General features: G+C 42.9%; 1 protein-coding gene across 1 annotated transcript in view; it reads left to right on the top strand.

Moving 5' to 3' along the window:
• The window catches only part of LOC117772055 (amine oxidase [flavin-containing] A-like), a 31,731-nt gene extending 26,646 nt beyond the window's left edge, over positions 1-5,085 (top strand). The window contains exon 12 of the mRNA XM_034602988.1: positions 4,523-5,085. Within this exon, the coding sequence (XP_034458879.1) occupies positions 4,523-4,655 (133 nt within the window). The 3' untranslated portion in view covers positions 4,656-5,085. The remainder of the gene's footprint in view (positions 1-4,522) is intronic.
• The last annotated feature ends 12,039 nt before the right edge of the window (positions 5,086-17,124 follow it).

Here is a 17,124-nt window from a genome sequence, read left to right as displayed (position 1 = left end):
GAAATCATGACAAAAATATAAACAGCAAACTGCAGTCAACCTTTACACCAGGGAATTAAACAAACTTCTGAAGTAGGCGAAGATTGTGATGCGAGGAAGCGTCGGAGGAATTCATCAAGTCAAACTGAACATGCAACTCAATCCGTCAGTTTTCTTATTTTCATATATAGACACAAGGCATTTCATTATATCTTATTACAGGTGACATCCATAGACTGTTAATGAGGGATGGACGTCACATCTGCGCCTTCTCCCGTTGTACGAAATGTGATCTAAAACCTTTTCGTACACGGGTCGGGTGCTGCGATCTTTTGATGACGGTTGAAACAAGAGTCTGCGAAGTAGCGCTCGACCAATCGTGAGTCAATCTCAGCCGTCAGAACAGAAACCATGACAGAAACCATCATCTACGTTTTAATTTCACCTCTGTCCCAGTCACTAACATGGAGGAGGCAGGGATTTTGACCTCTAGATGATTTGGCTTCACCTTTGGGGAGCCGTCATTTCAGCAATAAGGCAACAGCGGTTTATAGAAGGAATAATAATAATAGAAACAGAAAGAAAAAGCCTCATCCCTCCGTTGGTCTGTTGTGCTTTATGTGACAATGAGGAGCAATTTCTTTCCAAACCCATTTTGTTCCTCTCCTATTATATTATTTCATTGAGCCCACTGGGAAATGTGATTAAATTGAGCCCAACAGAAGAGGAGTTTGTACACAGAGGTCAAAACGATGTCCCAGTGGCTCAGAGGGATTCTTTTATCTTTATTCCCAGTTCGGGAGCTTGGATTAATCTCAGACCACCGTATTCACCAGTGTTGCATTAAAGTCACGGCTGCTGTCAGACGAGCAGTGTCGGTTAACGCTTATCTCACAGACACGGGTTTAAACATTGCGCCAATCAAGTTCCATCGAGGCCACGAGGCGTTCCCTTCAATCTGTCGTCTCACAATGCTGCTGCTCATTTCACTGCTCACCACCACCTGCTGTGCATGCTGCTGTAATAAATGTGTTAACTGATTTCTCTCTCCAACACTTTTTGCATCGTCATTTCTCATTACCACACACGGTGTATGCATTGCTTTCCTTCCACATTATCCTTTGTACATCCTGTGTCTGGGTCTCCTCTGGGTTTATCACGCTCCTCGCTGAGGCACGGCTGTATTCAGCTATTACAGAACATCCCCCCAAACAAATCTTTACAGCTATTTGCTGCAGTATATGCTCATGTATCCTATAAAGTTTTACTCTGTCAGGCAACTGCAGAAAACATTCAGGCAATTTCATTTTTCCAAGACTTTAAAACCCAGTCTTTATCAGTTGGAGTCCAATCATACCTGAAGACCTCTGAATGAATAGGCAGCTGGTGAGCATTACCAACACGTAGCTTGTTGACATGTTGTCAAGAGTCCTCTCAGTCCGAGGTCCCGACCTCTACGCTGTTCTGCAGATGAAATCTCAAGTTGCATCAAGCTCAACGAAAAAACGTCAGAACAGGAGCCTGTCAGTGTTTATCTGTCCGATCCAATAATTGTTATTACGTTAATTAAGAGTTAATTCAATGTGTCTGACGGTGATACAACACAGCTGCTTCTCACTGAATGTTCCATGAGCTTCTGGGTCCATGTCATGCTTCAAAAATATAAAGTTTATAAACTTCAATTATTGATGTGACATGAATGAAAGTTGAATTGGGAGAACGCCGCCCCCTGACAGTGACACGGAATGATCTGCTGGAAAGACGTGGTGTCACTCGGGTGGAGTTGTTTGAACTAAAGAAACACTTTCACTCGTGCTTGTGCGGCGGCGGCGGCGTTGCCGAGCCGAACTTATCCTCTCGCAGACTATCTTTGACAGGCACTGACGGCAGCATGCAGAGAGCACACACGCCAACAACAGCCTAGTTTAAAGGAGCGTAGCTGCAACACTTGCAGGATAACGCTGCTGTAACAGCATTAATTAATCATCACAGGGTTCCGGACAGATTAAAGGTGGAAAGAGGGAACCCTCCTCCACTCCTGATTGGCTGCCTGGGCTACGGGCTGGTATGGTTCCAATTGACACTTAAAATATTAAAGTGGGGTGGAATGGTGAGTGCATTCGTTCTGTCAACCGTCACCGAGGTAATTTGAAGCTGGGATTATAAGAGAATAGGCTTTCATGTTAAAACAAATAATGCATAATTGCTTATATACATAATCTATGTATAGTCGTAGGTTGCTGGGGCTTTCTGCTCAGCCAGTGTTCATGTATCGGTAGAAGAAAAAATATTTCTTTCTCCTGATAGTTTGTTTTTACATCCTGATCAACTTCTAGCGTTAAAACCTGTTTCAACTTTCCCAGGCCTTTGAAAAAAAGCTTTCTTACTCACATGTGAATTTAATTTTGAGATCCAGATCGTGAATTAGCCCGTCGAGGACTTTCTAAGCTGTCTCGATCAGCCCAGCCCACAACCTGTTGTTTTTAGACTCTATGTATTGATACCAGACCATCAGACAGACTTTCACTGCCTTGTTGTGATGTGTGTCTCCACTGTGCCATGAATAAAACTCAGACTTGCACCTGGAGGTATTTATATTCTTCCACACATCCCAAAACCCCAAGAACATGTTGTGCAGAAGTAGGTGTCAAGTCAATACAGCCTCTTTTCAGTGGGCTGGCTCGTATCTAAAAACACCCAGATGTTATCTTGAGTCACTGGCTAGAGACTAAAAGGAACATGTGAACTTATCTTAACGATCTCTATGCTTTTAACATCTGCATGTTCCTGCCCTGAGGCATGCAGAATCACAAACGCTGAAAAAGCACAAAGCCTACTTCCCCTCCTCTTTTTGTTTTCTGGGTTATCAGAGAATAATTGGACTAAATAAGAGACTTGATGAAATGACTACTTCCTGAAGAGCACTCTCACCTCCTGGAAGGGGGCCTGTCTATAATCTGGAGAGAGGCGGACTCACTTGACAAGAAGACTGAGCAGAACATAACCTATTCACTCTATTAGAAAATACCATCAGATTTGATGATATCAATCAGTGCTCGCAAGGTGACCAACTTTGGAGCAGACACAAGGAATTCACATAACAGCAATTGCACTTTTGTTCTCACCTTTGCTGCTCCAGCTCTCACCGGGTGGATTGGACCAATTGAAAGACTCCCGTCGAAAGGTTGAACTCCTCGTGTTGGGCTTCGGCTCTGTCGCTCTTTTCCAATCAACGCGGCCACAGAAGCCAGAGGAGAAGCACCTCAATCTGTGATCCAGAACAGTAATCTTTACTTAGGGCTGCACCGGCACTACCGAAAGGAACATTGAGTTTAATTCTTTCACCTAATGCTGCGGGGTGTTTTCCAAAAAAAATCAACGAATAATGTTACCTTGTACCATTGGACTCACATTAAGGTTCCTACCTCTTAACTGACTGCAGGGGTTATATGAGGAGCTACAAAATGTAACTCCTCAGTTCCACAGAGCGATCGTGTTTGATTTCGCGTTTCTCGTTTTCAGGTTTCATTTAAAACTTTTTCCAGCCCTAATGATGGTGCTTTTAAATGTGTTACTTGTTCTTGTGTTAAACTTGTGAAGCATGGGAAGGTTAGACGAGGTGACTAAAGCTTCACGCACAAGCAATGACGTAACGCTTCCATTGTTGTATGATGCTAATTCAACAACGTGCCCGGCTTAAAGTAGCTTTCAAAGTAAAGTTGCATCATTCAAAACACCAACATTGGGTTAGCTCAGTTTCTGTGTGGTTCTCTTCAGGTTTGTGCTTTTCTTCCCATGGATTTTGTAGCCGCAGGGCTTCTCTCCCCCCCCCCCCCCCCCCCCCCAACAAAACTCCTGACACTCACCTTTTCTCTCTTCTTTCCAAAATGAGGCCAAATGTCAGCCGCTTCTGTTGCCGTCATGTTCTTTTCCTCTCGCTCTATAATATTCAATCTCCTGCAGACGCACAGCATGTAAGTGGTGGAGCTAAAGTCCAGTCTGGCCCCGTTGTTCGGACATCACCAGAAAGACTAATCAAGTGTGCAGGAAGAAACTGTCCAGTTACAATTATACTGTTGTTAAAAAGTAATTTTATCCATTCTTTTGAAAGTAGACAGGTCTTTCTTTTTCTGCACCTTAGTCATGGAAAGTTATTGGTAGTCAGTTTTTTTCCGCTCCCATGGAACAGAGAGGAAGTGAATGGAGAGTTGTACTGTTCCCGTGTTCTTCTGAGTAACCCCTCCATGCTCGAGCAGCCTGATTTCTCGAGCACGTACTTACTTTCACAGAGACACGGAATATCTAAGCCTACAGAGACTTGTTAAAGGGCAAAACTACTGTATCAGTTCATCAGAGTGATCTCATGTGCCCTGTAAAACGTACAAAGCAACTGAATGTTAATGGCTTAGGACACTGTGTTAATGCACCGAAAGCGATTTAATTACTCCAGCAGAGAATTCAAATAAACGCCTTTTCTAAGGGGCGACATTAAAGCCCGGTGCTCGGAAACGTGGCTCACGGATGATCTCGTTTTTTTTCACAGGATCCATTGGGCCGGCACGGAAACAGCCACCCAGTGGTGTGGGTACATGAGCGGCGCGGTGCAGTCTGGTCATCGAGCTGCTCTGGAGGTGCTGTCTGAACTCTGCCCCTCGAGCCCGACACCGGAGGAGTAGCAAGCAGAGCTGCACATTCAAAACTGTCCTGCAGAGCAAACACCATCATCCAGTCTCACGTACCTGTCTGGGAGTCTGTCGGCTGTTCTCTCGCTGCCTCAGTCTCAAAATGTACTTGATATATTTTCAACAACAAATTGTAACATGTTCCTATTGTGAAAAGAATTCACGTCATGTGATCGGTTTCGATTTAGACGGATTAATTAACTGCGTTGCTCGGGCTGTGTAAAGATGGCTTTGCAGATTACAGATTTTAATGCTTATTAATTAATTACATTTGATTACAGTAAATGTGGTATTGCCTAACAAATTGAAGTATATATCAATGCTAAATGTGCAGATTAGATTAAATGTGATCTTTATTCAATAATCTGTTCAATTGTACAATTTGTGTATACAAAACTAGAATAAAACCCGAGGAAGTCAGTGATTTAAAAAACCATAAGGAGCTTAACTTACATTTTTCATTTCATCTTTTAAAATATTGTAATGTACTCACGCCAAATAATAAAGAAAAGGGAAACACCGTGTTTTAAATCAATTCGAGTTTGCACTTTAACCAGCACTTTATCTCATTCGCCATTCTACATATTTAATATTGAATAACTTGAATTAAGGTTGTGCACGTGAGCTTTAGAGCTTCAGAGCGATCATGTCGTGTGTGAACCAGTTTGCCAACCAGGGGAAATGGGGGCTTTCACATTGTCGGCCTCGCATTGTTTCCCAGAGAGCCGTAAAACCTTCTCGAGAGGCTTGGAGCCGAGCCACACGTGCGTTTTGTGCTCCCACAAAACCACCCAACGTTCAATCCACTGAGCGTACGATGGATGAAGCCGTCACACAATGATAACCTCCCCCCCCGGAGGAAGTGATTTAATCGCTATCACTTGATTGCACAGTTGATTGAAAGGAGTTCGTCAGCCCCCGTGTCTCCTGCAGAGAGAGCAGCTCCGACGCCTGCTGACCATCGGATGGTAAAGTCTCCGTCTCCATTGGCGCCGTGGTTTGCTATTTGTCTTTGTTATCACCAGCTTGCACTGAATCAACTGGCCTGTTCCCCCTTGTTTTATTTAAACCTTTCCGGGCCGACTCAAGGCCGACAACCTGTCTCTAAACACAGCGAGTCTTTCTGCTCCATTTGGTCCCTGATTTGGTCGTTTGGTTGACACTCAAAAGGTTAATGTGTTTTCGTGTGGATGCGAGATTCTGAGCTCATTTTGTGTAATAAATTAAAGCCATACACCGGAAGATCTAGTTGCTTTTTCCCCCGACCTGACCCGACTTTGAATAAAACAGATGGGTGCGCTATCTCAGGGACATCACAGTGCTAAGATTTCTTCTCATGGTATATGTCATCACCAGCTTAAGGCGCGTATGCGGTAACGTACCATCTGGGGGTTTGGGCATCTTGCCTTGTCACTTGCTTTTCCCCCAGTCAATGCAGCGCTTGGATTCCAGGGTTAATGCATGATCGTTGTGAGAGATGAGCATTTAATTCAGTCTGCTGAATCCGAGGTTAAACAAACCACCACTACAAACGGTGAAGCTTGTGACGACGAGCTGCACAGTGCAAGGGAGCGAGAGAAGGAAAACAGCCGATCCTTTTGAGATTTAATCATTTTTGTTGAGCAGGTCAATGTCAGATTTCACCAGCGTCCACTTAATAAATTATGAAGCTTTACTCAGAAATATTTTTTTACAAGCTGTTCAAATAATTTCACGGTAATAAAATAAGATTCAGATTCTCCTGATTTGATTTAAAATCCAGAATCTGTCGAGTTTGATTCGATGAGATTCTCGATGATTCAGTTAAATCAGACCAACGTGTGCAAAACAGTTTAATATTTAAAAACCTGCAAATACAAGAGCATCATTATTATGCATGTTAAAAAAGATGAAGCTGGACTGTTGGTAGCAGATTCTTCGTTTACACACAGACATCAACTTTAATGATCAGGCTGAGCACAGACAGTCTCCTCACTTATTCATGTGCACTGTTTGTGTTGACACGATGTCAGCGGGATGTTTGTCTGTGGTGCTAGTTCCCAGTCAGGGGTTGACTTGATGAAGTAAAACTCACAGACACTGTCCTCCTGACGCCTCTCGGAGCCGGAGATCAGATCAGATCTTCAAACTGACACAATCTGAGCCCAGATGTGTGTGAGCAGAGTCATTTTTCAGTCAACCCCCTCCCACAGATCCCAATCTCTAGATCTGTTATGAGATAGACGTAAGTCACCTAATCCTCCTGTTAAAGTGCGACTCATTTAGACTCTCAAGTGTTTATGCAGATTACAGAACTGACAACGTGATCATCGTCATCATGTCACAGTTCATTTTGGCTTAGGAATAAAACTGTGTTCAAGATAAAACGTTCTTTGAGTTAAAAATGAGCACTTCCTTTTACGTAAGAGGATCTTCGTCGCCATGGTAACACGGATAAACTCTTTGTTCAATGTTAAGGAAGGTTCATGGATCTTTTTGTGCACTTTATATATATTTGTATTTTCCTTCCTTGCCTTATACTTTAATTTCTCTGCAAAATAGTGAATTATTTTTTAAATCTTTTAATCTTTGTTATTTTCATGTCAAGGAGAGTCGCAGAAAAGCATTTCACTGCACCTCGTACTGTGTATGTGAGAAATAAGATTTGAATTTGGATGAGAGATAAAGCTTTGATCGATCAATGTCCGGTGTTGTGTTGACCCCCCCCCCCCCCCCCCCCCCCCCCCGGTCCAAGCCTACGCTTTAAACCTTCATCTCACCTGACTTCATAATTACTTCGGCCACTAGAGATCACATAGCAATAAAATGTAACTGCAAGCTGTGACAAGGTGCTTACATTTACATATTTTAATATACACACGTATCCTAATGCAGGGGAAATAATATTCCATAACAAAACCAAACAAAAATATGCAACAGAGAAAAAACAGCTCTGCATCTGTGACCATCAAACTCTCCCCTGCTCTGCACTGTGTGTGTGTGTGTGTGTGTGTGTGTGTGTGAATCTTGTGCCAATTGTTTCCCTTCAAATATCCGATAAAAGATTTCCGGTAATGATTCAAAGTAATGTTGCTGCAATTACTGCAGCCTCTGTAAACACCTGTCGTAGGACTTGCCTCAGTGTTTCCCCCCCGGGCAACAACATCAACTTTAAAAATTCATACATTGCAGTACAGTGAAACCAGTGTATGTGACTGTAAACAGCCATTTTCTCAGGTTTAAACCAGCTTCTTTCTTTAAGCAGTCGCACTTACTATCACACACTATGTGCATACTGTGTTATCTCGACACACAGGAGCACAATTACAATCCAATCCAATCCAGCAACCACAGATTAAATACTTCCCTTTGCAAAGTTTCCTTATTTTAAATCGTGTCAGCGAGGGGTTGATTCAACAGTGGTAATTATGTTTCTGCTGCATTTCGCTCCATTGTCATGCAAATAACAAATCAAGTGCCTCTCAGTTAATGTTGGCGAAGGTTGTCTCCTGGCCTCTGCTCCTCTTTCAGCCGTCTGCAGCACAGTTTCTGATTTCTGAGTCTGTTTTGAAAACTTAATGAGTCATTTGTGCGGCTGTATTTTTCAGATGTGATGCACTTCAAGGTCTGCCGTCGATTCAGCAGCTGCGGTTTGTGTCAAGTGTTCAAGAATGGGCTTTATGCAGTGAAGCAACAAGCAGGTGTGACGGGCAGGTGGCACATTGAATTTCCTCAGTGGTATTCAGGTCCCATCTCAGATCACTGCCCCCCCATTCAACTAGAAGTGCAGTACATACCTGCACCAAGGCTGTAAATGCCACTGTATCACCACATTGAATGTTGAGATCGAAGCAATATCAGATTTTCTAAAATGCTTAAAAAAGCTGAAAGGGATGTTATAGTTTGCGAATCCACTTCAGAATTTAATGGGCTCTTTTGTGGGTAATTTCCCACCTATCAAGGTTCAGCACATTTTGAGCAATCCTGCAGACAGACACACAAACAAAGGAGGAAAAAATAAGTATTTGACAAAACATTATTCAGGATTATCACATTAAAAGTAATTTTATGTGGATTTGCAGGGTTTTCCTTATCAATATTAGGTTTGGAAATGTTGACATTCCATCTTGAATGTTAATCTACCCACTGTACTATTAAATGTTTTGCTCATGCTTTTATTAATGTATTTTGAAGAAAATATTGGACAGTTCACAGATTCAACACAGTCAACACGGTGGTCTGTGCTCTTTCTTGTAGATAGAACTGCAAGAACCAGAAAGACAAAGTGGTTTGAACTCTATCACTTGATTGCACTGTTGATTGAGAGGATTCTTCTCAGTCCCCGTTTCAATTCCCTGGAGAGGATCCCCACACTCACCGATCATTGAACGGCACTCGGGGGCCAAGGCTCACTATTTGTCTTTGTTATCGCCAGCCTGCACTGGATCAGACGCCTGCTCTTTTCTTCAGGCTCGTCCAGGCTGAATCAAGGCCAGCAATCCAACGACTACATACACAGCGCAGAGTCGGTGCCAGAACGAATCTGACAGACGGGTTTCCACTCAGGTTTGCACAAACAATACCACCACACCAGAACTAACATTCATGAATACAACACTGCTCTTCAACAGATCCACCATTCTGCCCCAAGGGCAGTGACAAGGCTGACGACGAGCAGGAGAGCACACAGATGTGGATGTGAGAGATGCACGTAAAAGAAAATCCGTGAAGCACCACGTCCAGTGAAAATAGACTTTGTGCACCATTACAACAGCTGAAGGCGATGAGGGTTTGTGATGAGCTGTGGGAGGACGACATCTTTCCAGTTGTTGGTGCACTTTACGATAAGTTGTCCGCTGAAGGCCAGCTGCTCTAACTGTCCCTCTGTCAGTCCAGGAAAAAGAACGCATGCTTGGATTCAGTGAAGAACCTTTCTGCCCTTGGGGGGCTACGACAGTAACTGCTGGGAGAACAAGATGCACCAGCATCTGTCTTGATAGTTATTTCAGTCTCAGTCCTGAAAACCCTATTCTTTCAAATCAGATTATGTCTGAATGTTGATCTTGGTAAATCTGTATTTTTGGTTAAGTTGTCCCGAGCACAGACCCGAGGACCCAGAGATGGACGAGTGACAACTCCTCTTTACTCAACATTTGTCCTGGAATCATTACACTTCTACCCATGTTGATTTTACTACTATTTACTATTCAGATACAGGGTAAACTGTTTTATTATACGTATTAGAATTCTTGGTTCGATGATTTAGGAACAACTCTAAAATCTACTGTAAAAGGCTGTTACATCTATTTTATGGGCTACCCCAGTTGTGCAGTCACTGGATTTAATCCTGGGTCTAATTTATCCTTAATATGCCCCCGTAGGAGACACAGCCCAGTGATTTCATTGTGGAAAATAGGCTACCAGCTCCGTCTCCTAAAACCATTTGGATTTTTAGCACTTAATCAATTGTATGAAATTCCCTGGTAAACTGAAGAGAGCGGAGCTGCTCAGGGAGAAAACCTGACCTCACCGTGGTCTTCATTTGTCTGACTGGCTCCCAGTTGGACTCTGCGCTGACTGGGGAGTCTCTGCTGCCTGTTTTGAAGCCTTTAACTGGACTGGATGTCCGAGACCAGTCAGGTCAGCTAATAGAGGGCTCATAGTAATTCCACAGGGAGCTCGAGCTTTTGAGGTTTTAGGCCTGAGAAGCCCTCAGGGAAATCTGGAAGAGTCAATTTCCTCTTCTGCTTTCTTAAGCCACTTGACAAGGCTGTGAATATGTGAATGTGTTCATGTTTGCATTGTGCATTGTGCATTGTGCATGTATGATGCCTTGTTTTGCAGTTCTAGTGAATCGTTTGTATTCAGCTCATTAATTTTACAGCATTGTGATCGCCCATGGTTGTTTTCAACTTTTATTTATTAATAAACTTGGCTTTATTTGGGCCGAGCAACAAAGCTAAATATTTATGTGTTTTAATGCATATTTTAATAATTACAGAAGATAATAGACTTTACATCTTTATGTTTTATGGGAGAAAAGATCCAAACGACTAAGTTTATCTAAATTATTTTTATTCGGGAAGGAGTAAAGATGCTATTTCCATTTGCTCAGTGTTGGTGTTGAATCTTGTTCAGATGAATTTTCCTGCTGCACTGCTACAAAAGTGACTTTGGCAGGAATCCACTCTTAAAGAAAATCCTTCACCCGATGTCCCGTCCAGCGACAAAGAGGAGGAGGTGAGCTGATTGTAAAAAGTTGTTTGTCTGCATTGTACAATAAACAGAATGAAAGAGAAAATAGGGAGCAATGCAGCATTGAGCTGTGATGCTAATGAGGCTGGAAAAGGAAATTCAGATGCTCGATGAACAGCTTGTTAGTGGCAAGTCTGCTGAATAGAATTATATTGAATTATTGAATTAAATCATGCTTCGCCTCATTGAAACCAAACCATTTGTATTTGTCCTCTTTCAAGGGCCAAGTCCAGTTAAATGACAAATACAACAATGAACTTATTATGTGCACAACGCTTTCTATTCCCGATTCTGGCTCATTATCAGACTGCATCTGTGCCAACAACAAGGTGCAACAACAAAGACAACAACACAGAGAAACCCTTCAGGCCCTGGTCCTGCACGGGGCTGTGGCCCTGGGGTGAGGTGAGGACATGGGGACATAAAATATGTCCTGCAGGCTTATCCCCTGTTTCCAAGCTTGATACCATCTAACCTTTAAGATAAGTAATTATTGTGATCATCAGTACTAAAGTTACTGGTGCATATGTCATGTAATCATTTAGAAATGAAACTCAAATTGTGAACACGTATAATATTCCAGACCCGGGCTATTTTGCTTTAATGTGGCTTATTAGACGAGAAGTACTGCAGATCAGAACATTTTAAACGAGTAAAGGTCAATTAGATTAGATTTTTATCTGAAACCAGTAATTGGGTATGTATCTATACATTTATGGCCTGGAATCCTTTCCTTTTCACAAGGCCCCCCCATCATTAGAGGGACCTTATCATGAATGAGCCGCAGTCCAAAGCCCAAAGAACCATTAGGGAATATTGTTCGGACAAACTGTACCAGAGGTCTCTCGTTAAAATCATTGCACGTCTAAATAAAGAAGGTAATTCTACCTTCAGCTAAATAAAAGAAATCCTTGATGGGAACTTTTCACAAACATCTCGAGTGTTGTGCACTGATTTCAAGCAGCACTTTTCTCGCCTTTCTGCATCAGCCTGTACTTCCTTCTAAAAAAAAAAAACCTTCTGACAATTATTACTATTATTGAGGAAGTCTCTTGAGATATTATTTGCCGAGGCTGAAATGGGTTTCTGTTTGGATCAGGGACAGATGCAGCTAACGTGAGGACGCCTGCACTCTCGCTGGGTTAAGGTTCATGGATTCAGCTCCAACAGCTCCAGATCAAATTTAAAGCTGCTTCACAGAACCAAAAAAGATCCAGACTCGTGTTATATCGTCAGTTTGAACCAGAATCAGAAAGTATAAAGAACTTGGGCCTGTTCTCAACACCTGAATTTCCCTGAGATTGATTTATCGTCATCTGAGAGGCCAGAGATCACTGCTGCTCTTCAACAAGGGACGATTCTTCTTCTGTAATGTGCATGGCTCCGTTTCATCAATGTGTCGTTAGCTTGATGTTGTTGTGTGTGCAGGATTCTTATTTGTACTCTCATGGTATAGTTTTATCTCAGGTGCTGCCTTTGTATCCGTATTGATTATGAGTTAATCTCCTGTGGATGAGCTGATGTGTAGTTCGGTCGAGTGCATCGTGATGCTCTTACGTTTTTTTATTGACAGATTCTCATGTTTGTGCGTTATGGGCCAAATTAGTTTTGATGCTTGTTGTTTTCTTTTCTTTTTGGTCCAAACTCAAACCCGCTGCTGTTTTGCTCCACAGCCCATTCACGCAATTATTTCCCCGTATTATGAGCTTCAAGGGAAAACCAATATGTCTCATATAGACTCTGTATTCAGGTAAATATTAGAAAACAATTTCACCTCAAAGCAAAGGTCTTATGAGGCAACTTCCTATGATACACGGTCATATTGCTCAGCTCCCGTTCAGGGCTTTATTCTGCAATCAAGACCAAACCTTAAGCTCCATGTCCTGGTACTGATGTCATCTGCTGCTTATCAGTGCTACAAGGTTTTTCATAAAAAGAGACATTCTGCTCCAAGGCAGGACTTTCTCAGATTTTAATATCTAGGCCTGGTGCTTCATATCAGAGGGATTATCCAATTTAGATTCTCTCCATTCCTGATGGGACAGATAGTAGGTTTCTACAAAGGTTGGGGATTAGCTGTTGAGTGGAGGAGAAGGTGAACGTCACCAAATATCAACATACTCCACATTTCCTGAAATAAATCACTTTCTTATGAATGAGATTAATTTAATTCAGCTCCTTCTCCCTGCCCTGATTCCTAATATGTTCGTTTTGGAATTTTTCTAAACCAACCTTGTGGGAAGAAGACATCGCTTTATGTTTACGCACGTCAAAAAGAAAACACTTATTTGGATCCATGGACTTCAGACAAAGATGGATGATGCATCTACACTTTCACCCACCTTTCAGAAATGAAGCCAAAAAACCTCTGGTTATTAATGCTGCCATCTTGTGCCAATTAGGCCATTTGAATGCAAAGTATGTGCGGTGACGATTGGAGGATCGGGCCAAGGTAGCGAGGTTTTATGGATATAATCTGTTGACCGTATTACTCAGTTTTTATAGAATCAATTAACTAATTAAAACCAAACTTCCCAGCACCACAACACTTCCAGAACTACTAAAAATAACAGGAGCCATCATTGGGTAAAACCTATTAAACATTTATTTGGACTTTTAAATTTGGTCCCATCTACTCACATGGAGGGGTTTATTACCCACACTGCAGCCAGCCACCAGGAGGCGATCAAGACACTCTGGCTTCAGGCTGCAGATGTGAAAACCTTTGACTTTGAAAACTTCTTTCCTTGAAGGTTGAAACGCGGCTCGGGCTGCACGCTCAGAATCAATGATTCATGGTCAAAAAAAGTAAACACTTCCTTCGTTGCCATGGCATTGTTTGCTCATCCTGATTGAAGGTTTGAAAAAAGGAGGCGAAGGAGGAAAGTATCAGACCAGCAGTTGGCGATGATGCTGTCGGAGATGATCTCCACGGGAGCAGATGGCTGAAGCAGATGATCTGTTGAACACCACTTCTGGTGGTGGGTTGAAAAAAAGCAGCGATTTTCCTGCTTTGAAACAAGTGGCGCCGACGTAACAGACTCGCCGTTTGTCCACTGATGGAGTTCGGTGTTTTAACTCACTTCTCCCAGGCAGCCGTTGACTAATTGCTCCAGACGCCGCGGTAGATGTTGTGTGAGCCCCCCCCCCGTTGAGCTGAACTTCAGGTTTTTGAGATTACGAGGGCTTGAGTGATTAGGAGTCATTCCTCGAGAGGTACAGACATCGCTGAATGGCTCCTGAATGAAACTTTGCATCGGAGTGTCAAACGTAATTAACACGCCTTACATAAAAGAGTGATTCAGCGGTGAGTCAGCCGCTGTGAGGTTAGGCAAAGTTATCAGTGGCAAATTTGTTTGAAGGGAATTAGGAAGAAGAGACGGAGGAACACGGGAATCAAACGACTTGTTATGCAGTTCTCTTTCATGCTTTGCCAGTCATAAAAATTCTTCTAAGGGATAAAACAATATACATCAAGGCTCAGAAGGGGATGCTGATTATCTTTGCTGTTTCTTCGTGCTCCGACAGGATCGCGCTCTGTATAATGTCTCAGTCTTGTCAGGTTTGAAATGTTCCTCTGCTGCATTTTGTTTATCATGTGCAACAACGTCTGACCTCTCCCAAGTCGCCGTGAAGTCACGAAAACTCTTTCTTTCCATTTTGTTTCTACATCGTTATCCATAATCATGCACGGCCTGTTTGTGCATTTCTTTTCTCCTGGCACTCTATCATTCCGGTCCGAGCTGAGTGGGGAAGACGTCATGTGAAAGTTACGATATTTACGATGCCACAGCAGCGGCTTGATAAATCTTAGATGGGTGTGTTTTGCTTATGGTTGAACATCATCCCGGCGGCCCCTCTCGGTGGAAGCGTTAAAGAGAGCCAACTGTTTGGACTCGGGTCAGCGGGGAACCCAAACTGGATGAATTATGCATGGTGTCTGCTCCCGGGCACACAGGCCTGTCTGTGCTGCCGATGGACCTGCAGCAGACTGAGTTACAGAGATCAACAGCAGCAGATATGAAGCAGGGAAACAGATAAACAGCAGTAAAAGAAGGATGAAGCTCAGAGGTATATGCATAACATGGATGAGGTTTTTCTCTTTATTCAAGAGCGTGGCCTTTCAGTTTGAGGGACGGACTTATGGATTTAATTGCTGAGATTTTTTTCATTTAAAATAGCCCCTGATGGTGCTTGTGCTCAAACTTTGCGCTTACACTCGGATATTTTGCTGTTTGGACACATTTGCTGCGCTTCAGCTCTTCTCTGGATTTGTTTTGTTCGGCACTTGGATTTTTTTTGTGCATTAATCATCTATCCGTCATTTAGGTTTGCAGTTGTGTTATAAAATGGAGGCCTCACAGTTAGTCAGAGCCCAAGGAGGTTTTTTTAAAACTCCAAACCTAATTGTTAAAAAGCATCATTATGCAACTTTTTAACCTTCATATGGCAGCTTCAAAATCATTTTGAAGAATGGTGCCTGTCATTCTCACCCCCACTCTCCAAACGCCTGTTCTTGTGCTGTGTAACTTTGGTGAGTGGGTAAGTGAGTCAGCGTTTTCGGGCCCCGCAAGTACCAGAGTCATCGTGAACTTTAGATCAGTTAAAGAGTCTTCGAATACGTAAAGAAAAACAGCGTTCGTCTGTCATATATTAAACAAGGAGACTTAAAATACCAAGATTTCCAAATGGAGTTTGGTGTGTTTGTGTACAGCTCTTCTGGTTCAGGAAGCCGGGGACCACAAGGGACCTTTTCAAGGTAAAAGGATAAAAACCTCCTACTGCAAATTTAAAGCTCAGGTTGGTGATCCACGGAAAGACAACCGATAAATCCCACCCCCTTCAAGCTGTCCTCTCGTCAAAGCTACCCCCCCAAAAACACTGGTTGACAACTGCTAGATGTCGACTGTTTTGAGATTTGCTCACTAACTTCTGGCGAGCATCTCTACTTTAGTTGTGTACATCTACCCGGCTGAATAGTCACTGACGTTCAATCATTTTATTCAGACTGAATAAAATGATTGGTCGTGTTTATTACAGTCGTGCAAGGGCCAGAGACACCGGCTTTCTTGTTTTTTAAACATTTTGTCAGATCTTTTAATTATTGAAGCTATCGAGTTGTGAGGATTTCAACAAAGTTTCCCAGAGGCACATTATCAACCCTACATTTAAAACATCTTTGTGTTTTGGACCATTTTTCAGACAAAACCACAGAGGGAGTGTGGGAGAGAATATTTTCTGGCACATTCATCGGGTGAATAATCAGATTAATCAGTAATGAAATGTGGAATTGATGTTTGCAGCCCTCCTGTCGTGCATGAAGCTGTCCACTGTGTTTATCCGTCTCCCCATTTATAGGAAAGAAAGTGTCAAACTGAAACTATCTGCATGGACAGATATCACCAAAGAGAAGAGAGAATCTCTGTAACTTGGGTGAAGTGACCCTTCGGACAGATGGGGAGGAAGCAGAGTGAGACGGAGACGCGGACGACCAGAAATGTCATAAATAATGGGAAGGAACCGAATGTGAGTGAGAGGATGGCAGGACGAGCGAGTGGGAGATGGAAGTGAGACGGGGGGGGGGGGCATAGGTGGAGAGGAGTATATGAAAACACCACAGGGAGCGCCGGGCAGATTGGCCATCTGGACCTCGGGTTGACAGCTTGACGTGAGCCGAGTGCAGCGGATGTGGAGCAAAAATCAGTGAGCACGGCGGCGGCGGCGGCGCCCCCCCCCCCCCCCCCCCCCCGAGCCGCGCGACACATTCCACGAGAAGCGTAATTAGGGGCTGGTGAGCGTCACCGTGAAAACAGAACGGTCGAACGGGGGATCAATGTTCTGCTCTCTAAATTAATGAGGCTAATGTTGACGTGACAGACTCGTCACTCGCTGCAGATCTGTGGGGAACAGGCCGGATTTCACATGAAGATAAGAAAAATGCTTCTCACACACACACACACAGAGTTTCAACACACAAAAAAATGATTAATGAATAGTTTAATTTGACCAATTCATATTGCTCACCAGTAAAGTCATTATTTTCATTATAAAACATACTGTTGAAAGTGAACAAAGAATACAAGTGCTTACTAAATATCAACAAATTCAAGGGGGGTTGGGGGGGGAAAGCAGAAATTTACAATAGAAAATTAGCATTTTCCGACGTAGAAATATGATGATTTGCAGGTTGAAACAAAGAATTCACGACTAAACTCGTCTCAGAACGTAA

Source organism: Hippoglossus hippoglossus, chromosome 12 (assembly GCF_009819705.1).
Source record: "Hippoglossus hippoglossus isolate fHipHip1 chromosome 12, fHipHip1.pri, whole genome shotgun sequence".
NCBI lineage: Eukaryota > Metazoa > Chordata > Actinopteri > Pleuronectiformes > Pleuronectidae > Hippoglossus > Hippoglossus hippoglossus.
This window is presented reverse-complemented; position numbering and strand designations above follow the sequence as displayed.